Source organism: Lithobates pipiens, unplaced genomic scaffold (genome assembly GCF_037356315.1).
Source record: "Lithobates pipiens isolate NorthernLeopardFrog02 unplaced genomic scaffold, aLitPip1_a1.2 Scaffold_18, whole genome shotgun sequence".
Lineage (NCBI taxonomy): Eukaryota > Metazoa > Chordata > Amphibia > Anura > Ranidae > Lithobates > Lithobates pipiens.
The window spans coordinates 164,582,126-164,599,838 of NW_027507758.1; the positions used below are offsets into that span (position 1 = coordinate 164,582,126).

The 17,713-nt window shown below is 35.7% G+C and overlaps 1 protein-coding gene across 3 annotated transcripts in view; it reads right to left on the bottom strand.

The window, feature by feature from the left end:
- Positions 1-1,137: 1,137 nt before the first annotated feature.
- STXBP5 (syntaxin binding protein 5) overlaps positions 1,138-17,713 on the bottom strand; it is a 641,864-nt gene continuing 625,288 nt past the window's right edge. For all 3 annotated transcript variants that reach the window (XM_077486344.1, XM_077486342.1, XM_077486345.1), the window contains one exon: positions 1,138-16,126. In XM_077486344.1, the coding sequence (XP_077342470.1) occupies positions 16,085-16,126 (42 nt within the window). In that variant the 3' untranslated portion in view covers positions 1,138-16,084. The remainder of the gene's footprint in view (positions 16,127-17,713) is intronic.

A 17,713-nucleotide genomic window follows, 5' to 3' on the forward strand; every position in this document is an offset into this window, starting at 1 on the left:
AGCCAATCACCTGACTTGAATCCCATAGAAAATCTATGGAAATAACTAAAGATCAGTTCATAGAAGATGCCCAAGGAAACTTTCAAGATTTGAAGACCGATTGTGGAAGAATGCGCCAAAATCACACCTGAGCAATTCATGTGACTAGTTTTTCCATACAGTTGCCATTACCAACAAAGGATTTTGGACGGAGTATTAAATATATTTTGGTTAGCATGTTCAATACTTTTTCCCTGTGTCATTCCACTTTATTATACACAATACCTAATTTCTTAACTTGTTTGTTTTGGTTTCTTTGTATGTATGGATTGCATGGGTTGTTACTGATATGTGGTAACAATAGTATATCAATAGCACCTTTAGAAATATATTTACTTAGAAAAATGGTAACTTGTTCAATACTTATTTTAACAGCTGTGTAATATAAATATATATTTTTTTATAGTTAGTTATGCATTCTTTTAAAGAATAAATCCACAATGCACGTATCCTTTAAATGAATAGACCAGCTCACCAAATCCCCAAATCTATATCACATCACATTACTTAAGGGGTTAAAACTCAATGTTTTCAGCTGCAAGCACTGTGTACCTTTGTAGCAGTCTACACAGAGCTGTTGGGCCTAACATTGGCCACAGCCTACACTTTCTTCTGCTAAATGATCTGACCTTACAGCCTAAAGAACATGCAATGGTGCGCTTGGGATTTTTTGTACACCTGTATGTCCTTTCTGCCCCTAAAACGTGCTAATGAGCAGCTATTATAGTTGAAAAGTGGAGCCAAGTGCAAAGGGTTACTTATCCTCCTTTAAAGGCTTAACATGCAAAGAGTGCTCCTTAACAAATAGTCTTTTTGTGCTTCTGAAGAAGGTTAACTGTATAAAAATGCAATCAATCCTTGGATGTTCAAAACCAATTCAGAGTGCACATTTACATCTTCATTTAGACATCCTTTTAAAACATTCCATTCTGAGCCCTCGAAATCAAGAATTCTTTGAATATAATAACAAACCATGTGCATTTAGCTCTTGACCAGTAGCATAAAAATGGCATTTTCTTGTAACCTTTTATCACAGAAAGTGCACTGATGCAAAATTTAAAACAAAAGAATTTATACCTTTGCTGATTAAAATACACATTTGTTTCAACTTTTTTTTATTACACTTTTTAATCCATTTCACAGTTAATATCTATTTACAAGTTCTTTGATTGTTTAACTTTGAGGCAGCAGATAAAGTTACACACCCACAGAAATTGAAAATGGCACACGGTTTTAAATCTGTTTGGCTAGTGATGGATGACTAGTTATCTACATTATTCTACATCAGGTAAAGACACTAGCTGTGTAAAATGTAAAAAAAAAAAAAAAAAAAAAAAAGGATGATTGCCATCAATGTGCAATGGTATCTATGTCAAACAAACTATTTTGGAGGCCACTTCATTTCAAACACACATTTCTCAGCAAATACAGTTCAGAAGAGTGGCTCTATATCCAGAGTCTTTTTTATGTTGCCTGCAACCAGTCAGAGACAAGATATAAGCAGCCATTGGGAAACTTTGCAATATTTTCCACTCAACCAGAACCTGATGGTTAAACATCTTCCCAGAGATTATGCATTAAAAACAATGGAGAAATTTCTTCAAAAACATGTGCGCTTTTTAATACATTTCATTCTAATAACATAGAATTGCCTATTTACAAGCGCTTACATTGAATAATGCCCATACTTTGAAGGACGCACCTTAGAAAAAAAATATAATTGAAAAAAAATAAAAATAAACCAGAAATCGTTTTTATGAATCCAAAAAGCAACAGTGAATGAATTGAGACACTGTTAAGAAAAAAAATAAAAATCCAGCAGCAATAGTAAATATTTTTTAATGCTATGGCTGAGATTAGTTAGGCAATAGTTAGGCAAACAACCCCATTAAATGGCAGATAGCACACATTTCAATGGTGAATGACCTCACAGTAAAGTTAAAAATGTAAGAATTTTGAATGGAAATAAAATAAAAGCAAGCCTGTGTTAAAAAAAAAAAACAAAAAAAAAAAAAAAAAAACTTGATAGTGCCTTAACCTACCTTCCCTGCTCATTTCCACTGTCTTGAGATTACCACTATGGGTTTCTGGGCAATCACTGATCATTGGCCACTGAGGTACCAAGCTCTGGGAGTGTATGGAATTATCCCGCATATCTCTTAATACTAAGTACGGAAAATTTCAGTGTAGTTGCTGCATGGTTGGGGAAGTAGATGCCATCAGGGAATGTCAGCAAAGGCACTAATTGATGTCTACACAGGTGTACGTTAAAGTGGACCTTGCAGAAGGTTAAAAAAAAAAAAAAGCTTACCTTACACCTTGCCTAGGGCAAGTGTGAAGTCACTGTGCCTTCTCATGGAATCCTGGGAAAGCTGAGGTTACCAAATCCAGTGGAAATTCACTCCTGTACAATGCTGGAGCATCATTTTGTGAGCGGTAGGACCCTCAGATTTACCAAGATCCCACAAGTAGGGATCAATGACATGACTACTGAAAGCATCTGTTAAGCAGGAGTGTAACATATGTTTCATGTTTTTCTTTTGAGGTTTTATTTATCTTTCAGTTAGCATTATTTAGAGAGAAGGGGTACAGAAAGGTAAGTGAACTGAGTATTTTCATGTAGGGTCCACTTTAGCCATACTGACTTATAACCATGATACATAAAATGTTTGAATAAGTATCAGTACTCTGACAACCCATGAAACTGTTTTCGAACAAAATACAAATTATCCAAGCAGAAAAGGACAATGCCAGATAATCTTTGGTTATTACCACATAAATCAGTGATAACCATGTGCTCAAATTTGCCTATTCAGTGATTGTGTTAAATATAGTAAAGATTAAGAGCAATGCTGGAGCTACTATCATGGAAACAGCCAGGCATGAGCCTTTTTCCTTAAGTGTAATCATTATTAAATTAAAATATTCACCATCCTTTTTGTCAGAGGTAAAATTGTGGACACTGTTACTACAATTGTTTCAATTATAGGAGGTTTGTAACAAGGCTAATATCCTCTTCTTCATAGACCATTTTGTTCACATCAACTTTCATTTTTTTCACTTTATTGTGAGCAATAAAAAAGAAGCATTTCTCTTGCCAAAAACAAAAATTCTTATGTGCATAGTATATTACGCTAATAAACTGCTATATTTCATTTTTCATCTATAGTTCCTTCCCGTCTACTTTAAGGATATTACAATACAATATAAAACATTGATTTATATTTTTTGTGTACAGCACTATTGTAATTGCAAAGCATTTGTAAAATACACTAATATTACTGGATATTTTTTTTTTTTTAAGAGTCAGTTTGCTGTAGGTATTGTAATGCAAATTGTATCTTAAATTATATATTTGTAATACCATGCTATAGGATTCCCTGTGAATGCACTGGACAAGGCCCAGATCATGAAAAGTTAAATTTTTTAACATTTTTTTTACTGTTAAATGGATACTGCATTCTTCGCTTTGTGGCTCTTTTGCATGGCATCGCGCTGCAATTGCTGATTTTGTGTACTGAGAGAATACCACAGGACAGGGCCACAAGCGGTATACTATTGCTGACAACTTGTTGGCTCTGTTCTATGAAGGCCAAATACACTAAAAGAGGCAGCAGGCCAACTGACACATCACCACACATTAAAAGTCAACAGGGTCAATAAACCTGTAACTACTAAAGTGATATGAAGGGGTTTCCTATATTTGTCAGGAAAGTTTAAACTAAAGTTTAGAAATCAGGTATGTTTAGCTATCAAAAGTCTTCTTAATTGATTGAAAAGGTCATAATAAGAAAAAAAAATCATGATGAATGTGTTCTATGTTTTACATTCCTGATGCCATTATTGTTTCATAAGCTATGCTGTCCAGCAAGAAACACACACACACACATATATATATATATATATATATATATATATACACACACACACACACACACACATACACTCTTTGTAGATCTGCCACTCAAATATCCTTTGTCATATATTTTAATTCAATATTAGGTATATTTTGACTTTCTGCACTGAGAAGTGCAAAACACAGTGGATGCTCAGTAAAAGCTGCTAAGCCAATGCTGAGATCCTGCCATGAGCAACCAAAGGAAGCTGGAAGTTAGATGTGGCTCCTAAAACTCTTATCAGGATATAGTGCTTTATACTCTTTTTTTAAATGATGGCGAAACTGATAATACAAACATTCAACATAAAATTTGTCCCAACTATTGTGGTACCATTTTAATCCAAACTTTTAAAAAGCACTTAGGTCAATAAGCCTATAAAAGCAAGCACTACAGAGTGCCTTCCATGTACCTTTGTGATCAATTATTTTCCTGTGTTGCTCTGGAGCCCCCAACCTTAGGCACACTCTGCAAGAAGGTCTTGCCTTGAGGCTTACATTGGAGTTTAGAATCCTGTTCCACCAGCATTCCATAATGAAATGCACACCTCTCCAATGGTCACTTATGCCATGTACACTCAACCAGATTTTTAGGTCCGACGGTCTTCCAGACTGACTTTTGGCAGAGGTCCGACTGACTTTCTGAATAAATGGACTTAGCGACACATGACCCGACTAAGTCCGTTCGAAAGTTCGTTCGTTTTGAACGTGGTGAAGTAAATGTAACTAAACAAGGAAGTTCAGTAACCAATAGCTGCCCTTGCGTCGTATTTGGTTCGTCGGACTAACACACAGACAAATGGTTTGCATGCTAGAAAGCCGAGTACATCGGACAGATTTGAAACATGTTTTATTTCTAGGTCCGTCTGACTTTTGGAAAAAAAAAAACCACTGGAGCCCACACGCGATCGAATTGTCCGATGGATTCCGGTCCGCCGAACCTAGTCTGACGGGAAGTCTGATCGTGTGTACGCGGCATTACAAGCACTCCGGTTGCACAGAAAAAGCTTTGATGACAACTAAAGTGCTATTTCTACTGTATAAGAATTGCATTAGTTGCTTGTGGTTATTTTTTAATGACAGGTTAACATTCAACCTTCTCTAGACACTACAGGCAAACAAATGTAAGCAATTATACTGCAACACATGCAATACATGCCAGTTTTTCATTTACTGTTGTGGATTTATGCATCACAAGTGGAAATATACTTGGAACACTCAACAGGTGTGAGGTACTCCAAAAGCTTTGTCAATTCATGTATTGAGTGGAAATGTCTATTTCTTAAAAGCTCTTACTAGAGGATGTGAGCGTTTCTAAGACTAGCCACACACAGGCCGATCTTTCAGCAGATACAACAAAACTTGGACACTGTACGCACAAAACCATCTCTGACAACTGATATAAATAGGAATTGTGGGTCAAAATAAATTTGCAGTTAATTTTTTTTTTTTTTGCATATGATTATTTTCAAGAAAGGTTACCATTTATATTACAGGGCAATTATAATTAAAAAAAAAGATTCGCTATTGTTTAATACAGAAAGGACCTGAAACATCCACCAATGATTGTAAAATTAGAAATTGTGTTTAACTATCTTAAACATGTTACTATTGTTCAATTACTTATGAATATTCGATTGAAGAGTTTTTCATTTAAATCCTCTACAATCCCCCAAAACAGAATTGTTCTGCAAATGGCCAAGCCTAAAGACCTTTTTCTAGTCATGTGTCTATAAGCTTATACAACCACAGCTTTCACCTTTTGTTTATTGCCTAAAGTTATTCATCTATGCTTATACTGATTTCCCCAAATTGTAAAACTACTGAAGTATACACTGGTACTAAAGAAAAAATACCTGCAGCACGTTCAAATTTTTTGTATGTTACCAAACCATATAACGGGTATCAATATCAAAGAATTTAAGCAAAAAATAAAATAAAAAATCTCCTGAAAAAACCCAAAACGTATAGTATAATATATATATATATATATATATATATATATATATATATATATATATATATATATATATATATCCCACATAGGATCAAAAAGACCGACCACCTGACACATACACATTGGGCCTGCTTTAACTAAAGAATCTATGCATATGCTGGCACAATGATCATTGATGAACAAATTGTATATTCATGTATTTTACTATGTGCCGCAATGCAAGCAGAAGTGTACACATCAGCTACAGCGTATATAGGTGGATGTGCTCTGGAATTTAATGTAAACACTATCAGTTTTTCTTTTTTTCTTAGTTTAACCCAGCGGGCTGAACGAAAAAAAAGAGAGCTTGGTAGGAGGACCTGTACAAACAATCCCAAGTTAGGTCAGTGATCTCCCCTGATGAGCCATTGGCTGAAAACGCTGATTGGATGCCAATCGGCAGACCTTTTTTGGTCATGCCTCTTTCCGACAGAACCCAGCTGTTCGGCCAGCCTCTGCAGGACTGGCTTCTGTACACATGGGCCAAATGACAGCCGATTTCTTTTAAACCAGCCAATACCGTCAGAAATTCGGTCCATGTGTATGGCCCTTAATGCATCCAAGCATATGCCACTTTAGCTGTGAGCCCAAAATATAAATGTGATTTTCTGTGTGTTTGAATCATCTTTAGGATTAGTAGCTGTGTGTGCATGTGCAGAAATGTAAACACTAACCAGTGTGCAATTCAACATGCTAGTGCTTATAATATAGGTTTTAAAGATAAATACTTATACATATGCTGCATTTAGTTTCTACAGCAAGATAGCATATATAGCATTTTTCCTGACACAGTTGGGCACATGTGCATTTCACTGTGAGTGATTAAAAGTATCATTCAAATGTTTAACATACAGGGTAAACTAGGACTGTATGCATTGGATCATCAGTATATGATCTGCTACACATTGCTTATGCATGCAAGCCTGCAACCTAGCATACTACAATGATTATACCTGCTTTGTTTTATCTGCATTAGTAAATCAGGCCCAATGTTTGCAAAAACCACACAAGCACAGGCTACAAATCCATTGGATAAAACACTGAATTATGCACCTCATCTGATTGATACACTATTGGACTGGATCATAAGGTTCTAATTGTATCCTACCAAAATCCCTATCACCCAGGTTGCAATCAAAAGGCAACCATATAAAAAATAATCGTTCCAAACTGGAAATCTTACAACCATAGTTTTTTACATGTATGGAGACCATATGCTGCCCAGGTAGGTCAGGCTAGGTCTTACAAATGCACGGCCAAATGTAAACTGATCTAATGAATGGACACAAAAACCCCAATGAGTTCACAGCAAAAATAGAAAGATGTGGTCAAATGGCCAGTTTGTCTCATATCTTTAGTATAGGATTTCTAGCAACTGGTAAAAGGATTCATTTTTGCATGGAACAAATGTAACCAGCTTAACCAAACCATTTATTGTAATGAGCCAACACGAGGACACAATTAGATGGATATTCTAAGCAATACAAATAGCCAATGTGTTTAATGTGCTATTTACATCTGTCATTAGACTAGCCCAGCAACTTTAGGAGCCTAAAAAAAAAAAAAATTGTATATTTGTAAAATACCACCACTGTCAACTGCCCTGTATTATGGTTTAAAGCTGAACTCCAGGTATGTTTTTTTATTGCATAGTTACATACCTGTGGAAGTGGAGATTTGTTGTAGTAGTCTGCACAACTACAGTGATTGCTGTGGCCTTCTAGGTCTTGTGCGTGGCTGCCCTTATGTACAGTGATGGCAGGGGGCATTAGCTTGGTGATGTCCTCACAGAGTGCCATGTACTCTTTTAAATTTATAAAAGGCATTCCTTGATTTAACAAAGTCTAGAGACACAATATCCACCATATCCAATCAGGGACTGTGCTTTGTGAATGGTTGTAGTGCCAGGTGTGCAACCTCTTGTTTTCGCTATGCGCAAGACCGCAACAATCACTGTAGTAGCTGTACTACTACAGTGATTCTCAACTTCTACAGCTGTCCCTCAGGCATGAAATATGCATACGCATTTGGTCCATGATGGACCAATGTAGCTATGCAATAAAAATGATACCTGGAATTCAGTTCTAAGTAGAATTAGATACCGGTACTACTTTACATTTAATATTGTTTTTTATTTAAAGACATTGCACTTTGTTTTATTAACTAGTGAAAAAAAAAAGCACTATACAAAGTGTACAAGAATTGTTTACTATAACCAGCAGTATTTAATTTACTGTCATCCATTATATAATGTCAGCCCTTGTGAAAATTCTGGTGACTTTGTTTGTACAGCTGTACTGTGCTTTATAAGCAAATGTTAGAATGGCTCATTTTGATTGTCTACTTAAAAGCAGTGATTAAAGGGATGTGCTGATTTCAAACCGAGAGCTCCTCACACCCTGATCATCACAGATATGGTCATTCTAGCCATTCGCCAGAAGTGGAAATGTGCAGCCTGCCCCTTTCTCTGTGTCAGAACACATACAATTAGGCTCATTTCACCAAAATAAAGATCCATATTTTCAAAAAGATATTTTCAAATAAATCTTATTCAGATCCTTATCTTTCTGTTAAAGCTTTGTGAATTGAACCTATTGCCTCAAATAGAACATCATGGAGGTTATACGCAAAATTAAGACAATTGCCAAATGCTGTAGACAAAGGGCTGCACAGTGTGGCTTCATCGGTGGCAGGCTAACATTATAGATACTACTGCCAGTCACTTGTAAACAGGGGAAGGATATTCACTTTATTTCTATAAGCTGAAACTTCCTTACACAGCAGCAGTAGCAACTTCTAAAAGTGCTGTGTATAATTACAAAATAATTACTATAGGGAGAGGCACAATATCTGGTATATGGCAAACTTTTATGACAACAAAGAATAGACCAACTCCCTGCAGGAGCTCTACTTTTCTCTTCTAACCTTTTCCAATCAATATTTATATCACAAATAACAAAACATTCATGTTACTGACAACAGCTCAATACATTTGCACAAAGCAATACAAAAAAAATAAAAAAATTCTGCTGACAAAACTCAAATTTCTCTTTGGAGAAATATAAATAAAATTGTGCAGAAGGTATATATGGTCAATCATGATCAATGGCATACACCAAGATAAATATTTGTTTCCCTTTGATTTATAAATCCGGAAATTATCCTAAAAGAGATAAGGCTGAAAAAAATATGTAGCAATCTCAAGTACTAATAAATATATTATCATCCCTACATTCAGAAGTTACACCTAATGACCTAAATATAATTTATCAACCAAGTAATCTAAATTCAATAAAGCTACCAAAAAATGTGTTGCTCAAGTTATACAATATATATAATATTTTAAAATTAGACTTTGCCTTCAATATGAAACTCCAGCTAAAATATTTTTCTAGGTTTGGGAGAGGGCAAGAAGTTCTTCTTATCCTAGATACACAATAGGGTGTGTGAAAGGATTTCTTACCAAAATGTGGGAAAATAGCATCTTTGACAGTTAAAATCCAATATTCCAGTGACAAGTGACATTCCCAGACTTACTTGCTGGTCATCTTGTGAGAAAGTGAGTTACTATTAAACCATAGTAAAGCGTACAAGGACCCAGATAAACCCCAGAGACACATTGGCTTGTTCTTTGAAGTTTTTATGATGGAATAAAATCTTGATAATCTTACTACATTTTTTTTCTAGTGTGTCTGTTTCTGTACCTTTAGGAAGAAAACACTTCCAACACTTTCCCAATCCCAAAATTAGAAAAAACAAACTAGAGTTTCACATTTCTCATACTGTACATATCTGATAAAATTAAAGCTTTAAATAATATCAGTCTTTTGTAGTCTTCATCCAAGAGAAGTGCTTTCCAGTTATATAATACGTATTAACATACAAGGCAAGCCAGTGCCTGAAGAATACAGGTCACTATAGGGATCAGAATTGGCTATTCAACTGGTATGCATCTGCACAATGCATACAACTAGTAGTTCTCACACAGTCAACGTAAGAACATCAATTCTTATGATGGCCACAGTTATCTTTTTATTTTAACTTTGGCCTGTAGTAAATGAACTCAAACAATACCCACCAGAATTTTTTGAATGTTCACTGCAAATATTGATATCTATAACAACTTATTGCTGAATACAGCCACACTATGACACAAGAAATGCACGACTAACACCTGTATCCATGTAGCTGTATGTCAAATATGGGACAAATTTTCTGTAAATATGAAAATCCTTAACTGTATACTCCGACAACATTGTCTTGGCCAATATTTTCAGGTAGCATGTGAATACATTTATAGATACTAGTAAATATTTTTACACATGCCTATGTTTACCTTTAATGCAGGTCATACACATTACGATAAACTAATGATTAATGACATTTGGTCATTTCAAATGTAGTTTGACAGAAGAAGAAGAAAAAAAAAACTGAATTGGTTGAATTCAATGCAAATTTCTGCCAGAACTGATTGTTTCTTTGCAATGAAAGCAATCATTTGCTGTTGAAGTTATATACTACACTTATTTTCTGAATGATAAGTCTCTACAACCAACATGATCATTATATTAAATCGTTTTGTTACCTGTATGGCCAACATAAGACTAACATGGCTGTGAAAAATCATTGGCTAAAAGTTGGTTAAAAAAAATAAATAAAAATAAAATAAAAACTATTTAAGAGGCTGTTTGCACAGTTGGAGCAACTTACCCTCCTCGTCATTATAGCGTTCATCAAACCCTAGAAGAAGCTGTGTGCACCGACAAGTGCAGCCCATTTAAGACTGGGCTTTTGAACCTCGATTTGGCCAAAATAATTTTTTTATAAAGTGGAGCTGACCCCTGCCCCCCGTATATGAAGGGATAATGCTTATTTAGTCTAAGGGGGCACTAATTTGAGAGGATTACTGATCTTACACCACAAGCTTTTTTCCTGCTGGCTGCAAAAGTAAAGCTTCCCTTTTCCTGGTCATGTCACCTACCTACTCACATCATGTATAATGCAGGACCAGGGACCACTGCTGATCTGCAGTAGTATGCGATAATGTAGAGAGCCAGTCCATATTCTAGGTTCAGACAGAAGAATACTGGAGTGCAGGTGACTGTGGAGGTGAAAATTACTTTATTAGAGCACCCTAAACTAAAGAAAAATTATATTCTGTATCAAGTACTTATGCTAAGAGGTAAAATCAATGCAGTGTGCTATTCTTATCAGTCACATAGCAGCATTAACATTCTCATTCAGCGTAATGTTCAAACTGTAACAAACTTAAAACTGCAAGAGACTTGGATTGGTAGGAAATAGAGGACAGTTACTAATTCAATGACTACTATAAGCTTAACCATAGAGTTGACAGTTTAAGTTCTGAACATGTCAAATGTTTTAGGTGGCATTTACATAGTAGCAATTTCTATTATCCACAAAAATATAACGAATAACAGTCTTATGGTGCCTGATCGCCAATTTTGGAAAGGTCTGTTAGTTTGGGCATCAGTTTTGGAAATGAAAATGTTTCATATGTGCCAGGTATGAGCCTGAGACATGATATTCTCCTCAGTTCTACATGATCAAAGCTTATATGACACAGTTTTATGGTACAAAATGGCTTTTTCTACACAATGAGCAACATTTTATGTTAAACATCTAGTTTTCTAAATATCATATTTTTAAAATGTTTTAACTTGTGTGGATGTGCAGAACAAAATGTGTATACAAAAATATATAATTTTTTAAAATATAACCCAAAATTGTATGTTTCCTATTTAAATAGGAAATTCACTTTTATAATTTTTATTTTAATATACTATTGTCAATATATTCGATACAAGGAAGCAATTTCAGGCACAGAACCTGCTGGCCATCCTCTGTATATCATCAATATAGGTACCAAATACTACCTAGCTGGACATACTGCCGTTAAAGTGGAATGCCCAACTAAATTGGTGTAAATTTTTTAAAGGAGGCTAGAGAAAATTAGAAACACAAATCTTTTTTTTTTTTTTTTTTATCTTTGTCTATGGGTATTTTGAGAAGACTACCCCTGTTTTATTGTACCAGTGACCATTCTTACCAGGACAGGAAAGAAACAGAAATCCCCACAGGCGGCACACAGACAGCTATGAAAACATAATGCCAACCTAATAAAAAGTGTTATTTCCTTTTATTATACCCTCTTATTTCCTGTAGCAGGCAGGAAATCCCTGCAAGTGTGAAAGAGCAATTAAGAAGAGTTTCCATCCTATCCCTACCCTGTCCACAACAAAACAGTCCTTGCGGGAGTACCATTTTTACCCTCCCAGTATCAGAGTTATCCACTTGTGAAAGCCCACGTGTGACACCAATAAGGGTGAAAGGTGTTGAAACCGTGTGGTCAGCATGCATAATAATCTAGCATAGTAACATTATCTACCATGGTCTCCCCAGTACTGGGAGTATTCCACTGAATTGAAGTGCGGCCATCTCCCAGGAGAGAGACAACCACATTGGGGGACCTGGATACAGGAATCTCTTCACTTCTATATCACTTCTTAGGTTTGGTATTGTATATTTTATGAAAATAAAAAGCTTTCAATGCCAACATTATTTAGACAGCAAATTGTTTTTGGAAATCTGACTCCTTTAGCATCTTCTGGTAATGCAATGTGCTATTTTTCAACAACTATGTGCCTTTTATGGAGAACAAATGCTGCATTCAAGTTTGACAGTTAATTTGCGAATGCGCTGGTATTAAAATATTTTGCATTAGGTCTCATAAGAAAAATATATGTTGATGTATACATGTTGCTTATAAAAAAAATAAAAATAAAATAAATAATCCTAAATTGTTTCAATATGGTATATTCATATTATGATATGCGCTTTAGGTTTCTCATTACTGGTAAATTATTTTCTTTGATTCTCCTTTAAGAGTATATATTGCACTGTTCTTTCGATCATACACAAATATATTTATTTAAATATAATAAAAACAAGTCAGTGCCCAGTTACAGAGCCTCCATTACCCATGACACTGGAGTGTTCCACTAATTTTATTCAAAGCACAGATATATCATCACAGTCACATGATCTGGTCATCACATGACTGCAACATGCCAAAAGAATGTGTGGACAACTGCCACCGAAAAGATTAAAATAAATAGAAAAATATATCTTTAGAACTGCATGCCCTAAACATAATACTGTAATTGTACATGCAAACTACAAATGTACAATGCTGCTGTAATAAGAAATTACACTTCATTTATTTCTAGCTACTTTATAGGCACTTAAAAAGAAATGAACTATTAATAAATGAATGGATTACCTCAGATAACAGATAATAATATTAACTGGCGAGGAAGGGTAATAAGACACACTAACAACCACTTTGTATGTGGGCTCTGAACTCCTCATAGAATTGTGCAGCTCATCTTACCTTTCAACATCTAGCTATGAATATGGTAGTATGTCCAAACTCAGGCCTTCAGGGATTGCTAACAATGTAAAGACCAAACTATACAGACATATCAAAAGTCAATTTCACAAATGAGACAACCAGTAGTAATTTCATTGGATTCTCAAGAACATGACACTGAAGTGACATGAACAGGTGATTCATTGCGCATTATCAGATGATGCTGATCATGTGATCTAAGGCAATCCCTCCAAAAGCGTGATTGTCTAGCAATCACAAAAGGAGTCAGCAGCATGTAATTCGGAAAGACTGATTGCAAAAATCAGATGATGTCTGGTTATACAGATTATGTAACTGAAAATTGCATGAATAGTTTGTGCCTGAACATTTCACATATACAGATGGCAGCACCGCTGTATTATTTAGAATTTACTTGTGGGGTCTGTCAAGATAACTGGAAAACATGTAAAGCCTTAATAAAGGCACCTGCAGAAAGAACAGTTCTAGTCATCCACAGCAACCGGGCCGTCTTCTACTGTACTTGACAAATAAAACAGACTTTGGCTCTTGGGCAAAGGGATTCTCTCTTCAGAAGGACCATAATCTTATTGGGAATGAGGGGCTAGTTTGGGATTCACATGATTCATTTTTTTTAGCTCCCTGTATAGCCCATTTCATCTCACAAGAAATTGATAATTGTGGAACTACTTTGCATTATAAAGCCTACTTAGGGTGTATCTGAACTCAAAACAAAAAATAACTATATTGAAGCTCATCATCCTTGGATGGGGTGGCTGCAATTTTTTTTTTACAGGTTTTACAGGTTTTTTTCCCCTCAATTTTCACCCGGTAACCCTGTGAATAACACATCCTGTCATGGGGCAATGCTCACCCCATTTTATCAATTAAGGGAGCCATAATTTCCACCTTGGCTGGACTCCAAATATGGGGCATAGAGAATAAGTTACAGAAATTGTAGGACGTGTAGGAAGAGATCGTTCTGTTCCTTCAGTTCAACTAACAGGAAGTGACAGACACTATTTCTGACAAGATAGATTGCCATTTTCTGTGCTTTCATTTTTTTGATGGCTAAAAGCAATGCAACCACCACATCTATAGACTGGAAAGCTGCAATATATTTTTTCTTGGGTTTGAATATCCTCTGAGAACTAAGCACAATGTGCACATGTAAAATACTCAATTTGAACACACTATGAAAATGATCAAAAATCCAATTGTCAACTTTGTATTATAGTAAAATTAAGCACTGAGTGTAGAAGGGAGAAAGAGCCCTTTCACAACTCCGCCACATTTTCATTTGCTGCATGTGTTCTGATGTATTTTACATTCATTTTAAATGCAGTAACATTTACGCTATAGAGAAAGAACTTTTTGGATAGTGCACTACGTGTAGCACACTAAAACAAAGCAGTCTTCCTTGGAATATCTTCCTAAAAGATTCTTGAGTAGGGTTGAATAATGCATGAATAGATAGACAATTTTTACTTTGTGCAACCCAGGCAAATTGATGGTATGTGTATGTCTGACCTACACACACTGTATTTTTGAGTAAATTGATTATAGTTGAACTTTTCATACTCGCATAATCTAATAAAATAAAGGCATTCTCCAGTTAATAAAGATCAGGAAATAAATTTGTAATTGAGCTTTTTGTTTTTCTTTAAACAAACATTAAAACACATAACTTGAGATACCTTCTCAATTCCATTTTAACAGCAGTGCACCCATCTTTATCAACAGTAAAGCAACAGAAAATTTGATGTAAAAACATTTAAGATCAATTTTCGCAGGAGGCAAAAGGGTTGTGAAGTAGCTCTGAGCCAAGGGTCCCACATATGAAAACCCAACAATGCAACAGCCCCCCCAAAAAAAAACTCATAAGGTGGTAAGGGACAACACATATTCATGAGATATCCATAAATACCAACAGATCTGGACTGCTCATTTTAGATTTTAGTGAAATAGTAGATGAACCTTCACCTGCAAGTGAACAGACTTCTGGAGATACAAAGATGAATCCTGGCAAAGTTAGGACACTCTTGGCTCAGAGGCAAAACTGTCCCAGGAATTCACTCAGGATACTTAGCAACTACACTTCTACAAATATTACTAACTCTGCTGATGTAGACATGAAAACAATTACATGGTCAAAGTGCCTTCGAAATTAGGGAAAGTGACCAATTATTTTGAGACGAATGCATCTTTCCGGCCTCACTTGTGCAGCTACTGCAGTTAATACATCATTTTATTTTTTGTCCCTTAAGAAGCAGTGAAATCTGTAGACAAACCAACAGACGGCAGATGCTAGTAGTCCAGATTTAACGTTCAATAACGCCTTTTTTTTTGTTAAGAAAAGTGAAACACCCGTAAAGACAAAAATTAAAAAAAGCACAAAATATTAAAGAAATGAAAAAAAAAAAAAGAAATGAATGTTCGATCTTGGTCATTTTTGCATGGGTCATCTCATACTACCTAAATTGCTGGCTGCACTCTGTCTTGTCCCTCATAACACAGTTTGGAGAAAATACTGAGATTCTGTTTGGATGTAATGTTCCTCAGTTAAAGCCACATGACTGAGGTAAGACAGTATTTGATTTGTGCTAGGAAACAGTAACCAAAATTAATGCACATCCCTTGATCCCAACTGTCCTGCAGAAAGAAATGTTGAGAAAAATTGATGTTTTCGGTAAAATCTTTCTTCCTGGTGAAGTCAAATGTATATATTTTTGGGTCTGGTTTATCAGAACTGGTACCACTTCTTTTCTTTGCATTTTACCATCATCTGCAAAATAGAAAATAAAAAACAGTCTTTTAAGACATGAAAATGAAAGGGCTCTTAATTCCATGTACATTTTAAACATAACCAGATAAGCCTTCAATCAGAAATGATGTGTTTTTTGAATTTTTGATAACATGGTAACCTAAAAGCTATACAGTTCCCATAATCCCTGCTAATTAAAAATCAGGCTAAAAGTGACATTTTTGATGCTTTGGATGACAACAAACTTGTATCTTAGTGTAGACCTCTGGGAAAATCTGTGAGCCAATCACACAAGCAGGAAATTAGGTTTCTGGGGGGCATTTTGTGTACAGAACACCCTCCAGGTAGCCATATTGCATTTCAGTTTACAGAAAATTACAAAACTGCAGATTGAAAAGGAAAGATAATTTTTAATAACATTCAATTACTATTACTTGTGCCGCAACTGTATATGCTATATTTTTTTATTTTTATCCCCCCCCCCCCCCATGAACGTGGCGTTACCCTTTAGGTTATGTGTAATAAAATGGAATGACAGAGGGAAAGGGAGGTGCAAAGAGGCATGGAAAGCCAAGAAACCAGCTGAAATCTATAAGTAATTAGAAAGCAATCCTTCCTCTTGTCAGTACAAATTAATATCAGCAGATTCAGTCCCAACTGATGGCCTAGAAAAAGTTGTCTCATTACCAAGGTGTCACACAGGAAACATCTTATTATACGCAAAAGCAAAGAGCTCTTTCAAGACCTTCACAGAAGGATTTCTAAACTACTGAGTATTCCAGTGAGCACTGCTGGGGCCATAATCCGTAAGTGGAAAGAAAATGATTTCACCATAAGCCTGACACGACCAGGTGCTCCTTGCAAGATTTCTGACATTGGAGTGAAAAGAGTTATCAGAAACATTGTCCAAGAGCCAAGGAACACTTGGAGGGCTAGCAGGTACAATAAAAAAAAAAAAAAAACAATAAGTAATGCACTCGACCGCCATGCCCTGAATGCAAACTCAACACAAGACTCCATTGCTGAAGAAAAAGCATGTTGAGGCTTGTTTAAAGTTTGCTGCACAACAGAGAAGACCAAAATTGAACTCTTTGGATGCCACAATTACACCATGTTTGGAGGTTAAATGGCACTGCACATCACCCCAAAAACACAATAGCAACAGTGAAGTTTGGAGGTGGGGGCATCATGGTTCGCATTGTGCGCTATACAAGTATTTCATTCATTCATTCATGGTGTGGGGCTGTTTTTCAGCATACAGTACTGGCAAACTTCATATCATTGAAGGAAAGATGATTGGAAAAATGTACCAAAACATTCTTGATAAAAAATTGCTGTCATCTACCAGGATGATGAAGATGAAACGGTGGATATTTTAGCAAGACAAAGATCCCAAACACAAAGCCAAGGAAACTCTCAACTGGTTGTCGCCACCTTTTGAGTCAGTGATTGATGGCTGGGCCCAGCCATTGGTTAGTATGGGATCTAACACAGACTCCTACAATATTTCACTTTCCTGCCTGACTTTGTTAGTATACACTTACTTGGTTTATTATTTTTATTGCAGATACAGTTAAGCATCTACACATGAAGAGTGAGCATGGTCTC